Raw genomic sequence first — 12,859 nt, 5'->3', positions numbered from 1 at the left:
ATGGCGCAGGAAATCAGAGAAATAATTAAATTGATGTACTTGCCATGGAAAATGGAAATAAGAGAAATAATTATAATGTTGTACCGGTGACTAAAATTTGAGGACATAAAAACTGAAATGGAGCACACGTAAGCAGACAGGAAAATGATGACTGAGAAGCAAGATACAGAGATTGAAAATAAAGAAGATAAAGACAATATGATTAAATATGAAGAAGTTACTGAATAAGTGGATAGTAATAATAAAAAGGAGGTTGTTAGAGATTACATTGGGATTCACAATGGAAAAAAAGATGATTATGCTGGGATTAACAGTAAAAATAAAGATGATTACACTGGGATTAACAGTGGAATGATAAAAGAAAAAGGTCGAAAAATATTAGGGAATATAGAGTTAAATAGAAGAGTCCAGGACTTTGATTTAATGATTATACTGAGATTAATAATGGTAAAATAGGAGGAAAAGAAAGAGAGGGGAAACAATGGGATAAATAGGGTAAAATAGGGGAGAGAGAAACGAAGATAGAAAGGAGAGAAGAATATGTTACAGATACTTAGAATTGAAATATAGATGGAAACGAAAATAAACGAAAATTAGATTATATATAAAAAAATATCAATGGACATAATGAATTAATTTTTATTGAGATGTTGGATGATATTATTTGAGAAAATTGATGGCTATAATAATTGGGATATTGTTTAAATATCTATAACAATTGTAATAATTTGAATATTGAATATTGGACTCCGACTGGATAGTCTCAGGGGGAGGGACTGGGGCAGGTCTTGAGAATGTTCTCTGGGATGAGTTTGATCCTGTGACCCCTGAGGTCGTGGACAGGATTCTGGGTAGACTGAACGCGACCACTTGTTTATTGGACCCGTGTCCCTCCTGGTTAGTGCTGGCTTCTCGGGAGGTGACTCGAGGCTGGTTCCAGGGGATTATAAATGCTTCGCTGGGTGAGGGTGTCTTTCCTGCCGCCTTGAAAGAGGCGGTGGTGAGGCCTCTCCTCAAGAAGCCTTCCCTGGACCCGGCAATGTTGGTAAATTATCGTCCGGTCTCCAACCTTCGTTTTGTGGCAAAGGTTGTTGAGAGTGTGGTTGCGCAACAGTTTCCCCAGCACCTGGATGAAACGACGTATCTGGATCCGTTCCAGTCGGGCTTCAGGCCCGGGTACAGCACGGAAACGGCATTGGTCGCGTTGGTTGATGATCTCTGGAGGGCTCGGGACAGGGGGTGCTCCTCTGTCCTGGTCCTGTTAGATCTCTCAGCGGCTTTTGATACCATCGACCATGGTATCATGCTGCACCGGTTGGAAGAGTTAGGGGTGGGAGGCACTGTGTTGCGGTGGTTCTCCTCCTTTCTCTCTGACCGGTCGCAGTCTGTGTTGACAGGGGGACAGAGGTCGACCCCGAGGCCCCTCATATGTGGGGTGCCGCAAGGGTCGGTCCTCTCACCTCTCCTGTTCAACATTTATGTGAAGCCACTGGGCGAGATCATCCGTGGTTTCGGGGTGGAGTACCATCAGTACGCTGATGACACCCAGCTGTACATCTCCACCCCGGATCACCCCAACGATGCCCTTGAAGTGATGTCCCGGTGCCTGGAGGCCGTACGGATCTGGATGGGGAGGAACAGGCTCAGGCTCAACCCATCCAAGACCAAGTGGCTGTGGTTTCCGACGTCCCGATATAGCCAGTTGACGCCATCACTGACTATTGGGGGCGAATCATTGGCCCCCATGGAGAGGGCTCGCAACTTGGGCGTCCTCCTGGATTCACGGCTGTCTTTAGAAGAGCACTTGACGGCCGTGACCGGGAGGATTTTTTATCAGGTCCGCCTGATTCGCCAGTTGCGTCCCTTTCTGGATCGGGACTCGTTACGCACGGTCACTCATGCCCTCGTCACCTCCCGCCTGGACTATTGTAATGCTCTCTACATGGGGCTCCCCTTGAGGAGCACCCGGAGGCTCCAACTGGCGCAGAGTGTGGCCACGCGGGTGGTAATGGGAGCGACATGGCGCTCCCATGTAACACCTCTCCTGCGCGAGCTGCACTGGCTCCCGGTGGTCTTCCGGGTGCGCTTCAAGGTTTTGGTTACCACCTTTAAAGCGCTCCATGGCTTAGGGCCTGGTTATTTACGGGACCGCCTACTACCACCAATAGCCTCCCACCGGCCAGTACGCTCTCATAGAGAGGGACTCCTCCGGGTGCCGTCAGCCAAACAGTGTCGACTGGCGGCCCCTAGGGGGAGAGCCTTCTCTGTGGGGGCACCTACCATCTGGAATGAGCTCCCCCCGGAGATACGGAGGATCCCGGATCTGCGCTCCTTCCGCCGTGCTGTGAAGACCTTTTTATTCCATCAAGCGGGCTTGGCCTGATCTCTTCCCTTTTTAAATATGTAAATTTTAATCTGTTTTTAAATTATTGGGGTATTTTAATTTGTCTGGGCCAAAAAGTTTAATTTGATTTTATCGGGTTTTTAAATTTTGTGTATTTATGTATTTTATTGTTGGCTGTTCACCGCCCTGAGTCCTTCGGGAGTAGGGCGGTATACAAATCAAATAAATAAAATAAAATAAATAAATAAATTTTTAATAATACATTCATTTAAGCAAAAAGAAAAGAAAATTGAAATGATATAGGATTATGATTTACTAAATAAGACTCATGTAACTGGTTTTTAGATAATGGTATTGTTAAATAGACAGAATTTAGGGAAATAATTGTGAATTGTATTATGTTGTGTTATTTGAACTAAGAACTTAGTTTAAATGTCAAATTGGTATATTTTCAAGATTAGAGATAAGACTTAAATTTGAGGAAGTAATAATTAAATAAAGATTTAATGAATATTATATGAAGTAATAACAAAATGTAAGGAAGTTTTAGAAATGGAAATAAGGTTTAGAAATATGAACATGTTTGAATTGTATGGTAAATAGTGAGTTTTTAGGGTAAGAATTGTGAAATGTATTATGAGGTATTAATTGAATTAAGATTTAAGGTGGATTAACAGAAGGGTAATTGCTTTATTTATTTATTTATTTATTTTATTGAATTTCTATACTGCCCTACTCCCGAAGGACTCAGGGCGGTGCACAACCATGAAATAAAACACATACATATACAAAATTTAAAATTGAATAAAATGAATTAAATAAATTTGGCTGAATTGATACCCATAATTTAAAATACCCATATTTTAAAATACAGTAAAAATTTAAAATTTACACTTAAAAGGGAAAAGATTTAGGCGAGGCCAGCTTGATGAAATAAAAGAGTCTTCAGCTCGCAGCGGAAGGTGCGCAGATCCGGAATCCTCCGTATCTCTGGGGGGAGCTCATTCCAGATCGTTGGTGCCCCCACAGAGAAGGCTCTCCCCCTAGGGGCCGACAGCCGACATTGTTTGGCCAACGGCACCTGGAGGAGCCCCTCTCTGTGGGAGCGTACTGGTCGATGGGAGGCTATTGATGGTAGTAGGCGGTCCCGTAAGTAACTTTGATCAAGTTAATATGAGTTAGTTTTTTATAAGATGGTAATAGTTGAGATTTGTGATAAGTATTATGGCAAAAATAGAATATAAAATTTTTTGTTAAAGATGAGCAAAACGTTGAACAAATTTATGACCGGATCAATGCTCTGTTCCGAAAAGATGTATTGTATGTTTATTTCTGTGTTTTAAATTTTTTTTAAAAAATTTAAAAAAAATTGAAAATAAACTAATGGTAAATGACAGCTTCAAACTGACCTACTACCCTGAACCAAGCAATGTTTTCACATACTTGCATATCCCAGTAAATTGTGAAAACATGTTACTCATAGTTTATTCTGAAATACTATAATAAATCACTAAAATAATTCTTTTTAATATCCAAATTGTGTCTCTGGAGAAAAAAACAAGGGATTTCTTAAGGAGTGATTAAGCTATGATATAACGTCCTTGCCTCTCTCCTCTCTGATTCAATATGTCTTTAATTACTGGCATAGTTTTATTGTCAACTTGTGGCCTTCGTCTTGTCACTGGCCAAACAGATGGAGCTAAGGTTTCATAATGAGGAAAATTACAATCTGTTTTTCTGATATTAATATTTATGCCAGGCCCTTAAGGAGCATGATGGAAATTGGAACCTATTGTTCCCATTCTGGAACAGAAGCAGACCTTAGGTGGTCTCTTATATAAATTTCAACATGGATCTATGATCTCTGTGAGGAAGAAATCTCTCTTTTGCCCAGTATCCTTTCAAATCCAAACCTGGATGTATGACCAGATATTGGTATAGTGGTGCTATTCGACCCACCCACCCCACCCCCAATTTAATGGCACATATGACTTCCCTTTAAAAAAAAAAAAACTTATCCCTTTCTCTCCTTTCCACAGAGGCCCAGTGGAGAAATGAAGATCAAGAGAACAATTACAGCACACCTAACCTCAGTTCAATTTTCCAGTGGAAAGTAAAGAGGAATTGGACTTCTTATTTTTTGTAAGGTAAATCCAACAAACCATCAAAGCATATGGCAAAACCTTTCATAGTTACTTGTTGCATGATCCAAGATCAGAAGCAACATGGCAATCTGTCTGAATTTTTTCTGATCTAGGAAGATGATTAGATCTGGTTTATGGACATAACCGAGCATAATCTGTAGCATGCAAAGAAATAATACAAAAAGTCAGATAAATTTTGTGGGATTAATATACTTTATGTTGTTTAATCAAATGTTACTTAGATAGGAACATCTAACATTTATGTGTTAGATTACGTTGATGATACCGACATAATCTAACACATAAAATAAAAGCTATTGAGTTCAGTTTAAAACAACCAGGAAAACCAAAGTGCCATGCTCCCATAAGAGCCTGAATCTGTGGAGGAGGGCAAGCCAGAGCTGGAGCCGAAAAAGATCGAGGGGGCGGCTTCATTGGCTTCAGAGGAATGTGAGAAGGAGCAGGAGGAGGCAGCCCAGGCCCCTCAGGATTGGGGCGGCTTGTTAGCAGGAGGAATGGGGGCAGGATGACCGAGAGAGGGCAAGCAATGGAAATCAGGAGCGATGGACCTCAGGCGATAAGCAAGGACCACACCCTCCTGATCCCTGAGCACGGAGAGTGGAGAGAAGGTAGGAACAGTGCAGGATGACTCAATGATTCAGGAGGAGAGCACCCTGCCCCTCTTCACAAAGCACACCTGGGGACTGAGATTTAAGGAGACACTGTGGGGAGGGGCATTTGTCATTGCTTCTTCCTTGCTTTGTGGACTCATTGTTTGTTCCTTGCTTTGTGAACTCATTGTTTCTTTCTTGCTTCATGGACTCACTGTTTCTTCCTTGCTTCATGGACTCATTTCCCTGTTCCTTTGCTTTGCTGGATTGCGCGCAGCCAGAGGCTGCCGTGTGTGTCTGTGTGCACGCTTTGCTCTGGGACTTGCCAAGAACGTGGGAGCGTTTGGGGGAAATTTGGAGCATTAATGAGCCACGGTGGCACAGTGGTTAGAGTGCAGTACTGCAGGCTACTTCTGCTGATCACCAGCTGCCAGCAGATCGAATCTCACCAGGCTCAAGTTTGACTCAGCCTTCCATTCTTCCGAGGTGGGTAAAATGAGGGCCCAGATTGTTGGGGGCAATATGCTGACTCTGTAACTCACTTACAGAGGGCTGTAAAGCACTATGAAGCGGTATATAAGTCTAAGTGCCATTGCTAGTGCTATTAAAGGGGAGTTTGAACTCTCAGTTGGCTGTGTGGCCTTGTCCCGGGGACATCACAGAAATGCACATCAGTCAATGTGGTTCATGTCTTTGCCTCTTGCTGAAAAATCATCAGATCAGCATAATGGACAAGGAATTCCAGATTCTGGAAACAGCCACTGAATCATGTAAGACCTTGAACTTCACTCTAATAACCATCATTTTTAATTACTTAATATGTTCCAATAAAAATTCCAACAATAAGAACAGGGGTGGGTTGTACTTACCTTTACTATCGGTTTGCAATGGGAGCATGTGCGCACTTCTGCGCATGCACAGATCACCCATGATGATGTCATGGCGGGTGGGCGGAGCCTCCCACCGGTTTTACTACCGGTTCTATAGAACCGGATAGAACCGGGAGCAACCCACCACTGAATAAGAAAAAAGATTGTCTATTACTGAAGCAGACTATTTGTTCTTACAGCAGCCTATTTTCTCCTCATTCCTAATTTACACTGCCAAAGCCCTGGCTTTCCTTATAATTAAAGTTACTACATAGCCAAATCTGGTATACCATGGGTCATAGGGATTTGCTGTACAGACTGTAGGAATCCTAATTGGCTAGGATCACAGCAAAAATCCTCATTCAAAAAAAAAAAGCATTTAAACAGCAGCAAAGAAAGTTGCACTTGTTAGAAAGAGTAGGACAAAAGTGAATCATGTAAATTTCAGTGTTATCACATCACAAAAAAATTTAAACCACTTCTCTATCTCAAAACGTCCTCGATTAAAAGTTTGGAACAGCTCTAATCAAGATCAAAAGAGAAGATCAAAAGATCAAGTTTCTGGTTTTTATTTTTCAGAAAAACCACAATTACAAAAATTGTTTTTAACAAGTGCAAAGTTATTAGCGAGACAAACCTTAACATGTGTAGCGAATTTCGGCTGTGGTAAATTGCTCGTGTCAAAGTGGTACTTTCCAGAGTCCACACTAGAATGTGCCAACAGACAGTACATCACTCTTGTAGTCATAAAAGTAGCTTAATTGTCTTGGTCTTAAGCTAAAGAAGTCCAGATGGTTTAGGTCAGAGCTACCAAATGCAAGACCTGCAGTTTGGACACCCCACACAATTTTCCGCACACTTCGTTGCTGAGAAATGACACCCTTTGAAGGTCAAAAGACTGTCCCAATTGTTCCCTACTTCATTTATTGCTCAAATTCTTGAGGAATAGTGAAATTCAAAATTCCCTGCACTTGGAAATTAGTTTCACTTATTTTAGGAAGTAGCCCATGATCTTTGAGTGACCTATTTCGGACATCTAATTTAATAGCCAGATTCACACATGGGGCTAAATTGTGATTTGTCTAAATCCATTATGGCTTAGAATGCCAAGAAAACCCAGCAAGTCATCATCTTCTTTTAACGACTCCATAATCCCTTGCGAGGTGGAGTCTGGGCAACTGAATGGAACTAGCAGAGTGTTTTAATGGTCGGATGCCCTTCCTGTCGCCAATGCGAAGTTTTGTTCAGTAGATATATTCTCAGTGTGCTCAGAGAGAGAAATATCTGCCTCTACCTAGGATTGAACTCATAGCCTCCTGATTGTGAGGCGAGAATTCCACCACTCGGCCACTGCACCACTCTTGGCCACTGCATCACTGCCAAGGAAACCCAGCAAGTGACCTGAATATATTAAAGTTGGTTATAGGACAGGATGAAAGCTCCAATGCCCGAAAATTTGGCTGCACCTTGCTTGACTTCAGTTTGTTCTCAGTTTCTTGAAAAAGAGATGGCTTAGAGATGATTAAAATGGAAGGGTCAAAACTCAATGCACATTCCCAATCTGCCAGCAGGAGTAAAATGGTTTCATAAAAGGTTTAACTTTTTTTCAGAGGTCTGAAAAAGTTGTAGATTGTTTAAGAGAATAGAAAGAATAACCTTTGTAGAGAGAGAGGGGGAGGGACGATCCACTGCTAAGGCAACAAACACATAAACATGGCTTAAATCCATACCAAGTTGGAAATTTTTGAAAATGTCTTATCACTTAATGACCAGTTTAGATTGGGCACGCTCCTAATTCACAGGAATTAAAACTTCAAGGTTTCTCTATCTGTAGTCATTCTAGAATCTAGACAAAGAGATTTTATTTTTGCACAGTGTCTTGATATGATCTACTGTGTAAGGCTACCAGGCATTTTATATTACAATTTCTAACATGTATTTTTACTCATTTTCTCTATCTTTTATTGTCAATGTTTCTGTGACACTAATGTCCCACTACCCCAGATATTTTTTTCCACCACTGTTTCAAAAATGCATTACTATCTTGGCAATGCATGCTTGTTTTTCCATTGTGCATCACTTAATGTTTTCCTTTTATTTCCCATTTATAAATTCAGTGAAATTCTTTTGGAATTTTTGTTGTCCTGAATAAGGTGTCATCTATAAAAACATAGAAAAAAAACATAGAATAACAGAACTGGAAGCGACCTTGGAGGTCATCCAGTCCAACTCCCACTCAAGCGGGAGACGCCATACCATTTCAGATGGATTAGAATGGAATAGAGTAGAGTAGAGTAGAGTAGAGTAGAGTAGAGTAGAGTAGAGTAGAGTAGAATAGAATAGAATAGAATAGAATAGAATAGAATAGAATAGAATAGAATAGAATAGAATAGAATAGAATAGAACAGAACAGAACCGAACCTTGGAAGTCTTCTAGTCCAGCCTCCCGTTCAGGCTGGAGAACCTGTACCATTTCAGATAAGTGACTGTCTAGTCTCGTCTTAAAAACCTCCAGTGATGGACCACCCACAATTTCTGAAGGCAAGCTGGCTGTCCAGTCTCTTCTTGAAAGCTTCCAGTGATGGATCTAAACCTCAAATGTGCTGATGGGAAAATTGGTCCCACTCATTGATACAAGGATGCAAATCTATGCTGATTAACAAGAAGTTTTTTTAAAAAAGGGCTTATTACACAGCGGCTTGCTATGTCAAAGGCAAATTCATACAACGGCCATTTAAACCTCATTGTACAAGGGCAAATATATATACCCATGGTGTAAGGAAGGGTTGTACTCCAGTAATAAATTCATTAGATTTGCATGCTAAGTGCCTTACATTCAGTCCCTGGCATCTCTTAATGTTTATTTACTGACATTTAGGAATAGTATATTCTGGTATTCAAATTCATACATACCGTACTACCAAACTAGAAACAAATATAGAAACAAGAGACTGCAAGCAATGAAACCTGCAAACTAACCGAAACAATACAATTATGAAAATGCTTGACCAAATAAAGATACCTCGATCCAGTGCCAAAATAATTAATTTTAGTGAATCAAAATTCAGACTTTGTATGGAAGAAGAAAATATTGAACTTCAAGAACTAATATCTGACTCACAGTGACCTAGCATCCTCCACTTATGCTGAACTATGTGCCATCTGCCTCAGCAGTTATGTGGGAAGACTGGTCTAGATTTAGTGCTCAGATGATAGGATTCCATAGTACATTCATCTACCACAGGGGAGTGGTGGGATTCAGCCAATTCGCACTACTTTGGGAGAACCGGTTGTTAACTTTCTGAACAGGTTGGCAAACTGGTTGTTGGAAGAAATCATTAGGGCAGGGAACCAGCTGTTAAATTACTTGAATCCTACCACTGGCCACTGGCCAGATCCAGCTTCTAATGTGGTTGGATCCGGCCCACGGGGCCGTCATGGAAAATGTAAGGGTCCGTCCTGTGTCGCTTCGGCCCAATCTACCCAATGCGAAGAGGAAACATTGGGCCAGTGTGGCTTTGGCCCAGTCTACCCAGTGCGAAGAGGAAACATGTCAGCAGTTTGGGTAGTGGCGTCAAGTTGGCCATGCCCACCCAGTCGGCCATACCCAGTGAGTGATGCCAAGATGGCCACACCCACCCAGTAGGCCATGCTCACTCAGCGTCCCGAGGTCAACAACAGCCCTGATGTGGCCCTCAATGAATTTGAGTTTGACACCCCTGATCTACCACTTTCACTGTTACTTCAAAATAGTCCTCTACCGAATTACACTTGGGGACAGAGCTCTGATGTGTCTGAACTTGTTCAAACATTGCTCAGCCTGGTTTTGTATTATATCACAACATGTATGTTCAGTTCATGAAGCCACTTTTCTGTCCTATGTTTCCAATCTGCCCCCAAATGCATTTTAAAATTAAATTTATCTCCCCAAATACACATTGCATGGCAAACAATATTTTTCTGAGCTGAGAACAGTGCTGGAAACTTGACAAAGTGGGGATTCTTAATCTTTAATCAGGAATTGGTTCAAGTGGTACAATTCAAGAATGTCCATATGAGAATTTGCATAAATTAGCACTCCTGGTCTACACATCAATATGCTCCTTTGATTCTTGATGTGATGCCCTTTGAATCTCAGAACTGCTTCCTGGGACTTACCATCATCACAGAGGTTCAGCTTTGAGAGGTTCTTTCCATCAAATGGCTCTTCAAGGATGGATCCATTCTCTCTTTCACCCAAAGTGTGCAGATACATGGCTTTATTCTCCATCCTGCGCAAGGCACAATAGAAGAATTCATTGAGAAACTGGTGAAGATCGATTGATCTTTAGATTATATTTTGCATGCATGCACTGAACATTCTGAGATGATACTGAAGCTTTATCAGTTCAGACTTCAACATCCACTCCAGCTTGCTTGCCTAATGTTGGGGGCATTGGCAGGAATTAATAGACATAAGAAGCATGAAAAGGGCAGCCAACACAATCTGAATCCAGTCTGAAAGTGTCCTAATCCTTTTTATACAAGAACAGACTAGAACATGGGGAAAAAGTCTAACAAGGGGAGTATATGATTGAGATGTATAAACTGAGACAAGGCATGATAGACAGGAAGAAATATTTCTCCTCTCAGTATTTTACAATTAATTCGCATCAAGTGAAGGTAATTGAAAAGAGATTTAGAACAGATATAGCAAATAATTAAATCAAGGGATTCACTGTCAAAAAATATGATGGGATAAGAGTGATGGCCACAAACGTGGGGGGTTTAAAAGGGGATTGTATAAATTCATTGGAGAAGGGCTGTTTTAAAGAATCTGTGTAATCCTTGAGTGGAAGGGTTACTTCCAACTCTTGGTATCTTCCAAATACCACTTGCTGCATGTATCCAGCTGCTTGAAAGTACCTCAGAGGTATCTGGCCACAATGGGAGTCAACATATTGGACTAAGATGATTTTTTCATCTGATGCAGCTGGACTATTCCTGTGCCTGTGTGTCTTACAGCTTTCAATTTAATGACATTTACTTCTGTGGAGACTGCTGGATTTGATCTGGATCTCCCACTTGGGATCAGAAGATCAGTGAATATTTGCAGCTGCTCTGGAGCATAAAGTTTTGGCATCCCAAAGAAGATCCATTATCAGTGATGATGGACATTTGGCACAGATAGTATGCTACTGCATGACTGACTTACTGACTGATGTATAACTATTAATAGAAACCAAACCATTCAGAAGTACAGGTAATCCTCAATTTACAACAGTTCATTTAGTGACCATTCGAAGTTACAAGGGCACTGAAAAAAGTGACTTTTTTTTTTTAAATTTGATTTATATGCCGCCCTTCTCCGGAGACTCAGGGCGGCTTACAATGCGCTAAGCAATAGCCTTCATTCTTTTGTATATTTATACAAAGTCAGCTTATTGCCCCCATAACTGGGTCCTCAATTTACCTACCTTAGAAAGGATGGAAGGCTGAGTCAACCTTGAGCCTTGGCGAGATTCGAACCTGCAGTAATTGCAGGCAGCTGGTCTTAATAACCAGCTTAATAACAGGGTGCCTTAGACCACTGTACTACCAAGGCTCTACCAAGGACTTATGACCGTCTTTCACATTTACGACCATCACGGCATCCCCATGGTCACGTGATCAGAATTCAGATGCTTGGCAATTGACTTGCGTTTATGACGGTTGCAGTGTATCGGGATGATGTGATCCCCTTTTGTGACCTTCGGACAAGCAAAGTCAATGAGGAAGCCAGATTCACTTAACAACCATGTTACTAACTTAATAACAGCAGTGATTCACTTAACAACTGTGGCAAGAAAGATCATTAAATGGAGCAACTTTCTCGCCTAGCAACTGAAATTTTGGATTTAATTGTGATCATAAGTCGAGGACTATCTGTACATGACAGAATAGACAAGGTCTCTGCATTCTACAATTTATACAGAGTGAAAATCTAGGAAAAAGAAAAAGAGATAAAGGCAGTGGCGGTATTCAGCTGGTTTGCATTGGTTCAAACGAACCGGTTGTTAAATTACCCACCCACCCCCCACTATCAAAGTGGATCCTGGGCATTGCTCTGCAATGGAGAAACGGGCAATGGAGCAGCCGACATGAGGGAAGGAGAAAGCCACTTTCTCTCTTTCTTCTCCCTGCTCCTCCTCTTTCCCTCATGCCAGCCACTCCATCCCGTTTCTCCATTGCAGCACAGCGCAGCACTTAGGATCCACTTTGATAATGGGGGGGGGGTTAATTTAAAAACCAGTTCACCCAGGATCAGGTTGGCTGTCATGGGAGGCTCATCCCACATGTGTGGTGGAGCTGGCAGATGGGGATGGGCCACGCCTCCCACAACAGCCAACCTGGGCGAACTGGTTGTTAAATTATTTGAATCCCACCACTGGATAAAGGCCAACGTAGGAAGGAAAAGACAAGAATAGGAGCATCAGCAGTTGAAGAGGTGTTCATCTAAAATGCTTGCTGGATTTGCAGGTTTGAAACACCCAGCCTTGTTTCCAAAACAAAACTGACAGATTAGGAAAACTCTGGGCCCCGTTTACACGCAAAACACCGTACCGCTTCAATTTATCTGTGCTTTCCCACTCCATTCTATTCTGCGTACAATGCATACAAAAAAGCACTATCTGATACAAATACACCTTACTTTCAACAGTAAACATTTCAAAGGTTCTGGTGCTTCTCAGAGTTCATGTTAAGTGCCAAGGAAATCGGGAAATCCAGGCTCTAGATAAGAGTCCATAGAATTCAAGGTGGGCTGGACTCAGATCTTGGATCTGAAATTAGAGCGCTTGACCCTCCCGTGGGATCAACCTGGTCATGTCCTACAGTTCATAAGAAGTAATTCAAGATTCATGAGTCTTTCAA

The 12,859-nt window shown here is 41.6% G+C and overlaps 1 protein-coding gene across 1 annotated transcript in view; it reads right to left on the bottom strand.

The window, feature by feature from the left end:
• The window catches only part of SCARA5 (scavenger receptor class A member 5), a 126,101-nt gene that overhangs the window by 105,273 nt on the left and 7,969 nt on the right, over positions 1 to 12,859 (bottom strand). Inside the window, exon 2 of the mRNA XM_070947028.1 lies at positions 10,127 to 10,239. Coding sequence (XP_070803129.1) covers positions 10,127 to 10,238 — 112 coding nt within the window. The 5' untranslated portion in view covers position 10,239. The remainder of the gene's footprint in view (positions 1 to 10,126; positions 10,240 to 12,859) is intronic.

This window comes from Pituophis catenifer, unplaced genomic scaffold (genome assembly GCF_029215685.1).
Source record: "Pituophis catenifer annectens isolate HBS135680 unplaced genomic scaffold, rPitCat1.0.hap2 SCAF_1, whole genome shotgun sequence".
NCBI lineage: Eukaryota > Metazoa > Chordata > Lepidosauria > Squamata > Colubridae > Pituophis > Pituophis catenifer.
This window is presented reverse-complemented; position numbering and strand designations above follow the sequence as displayed.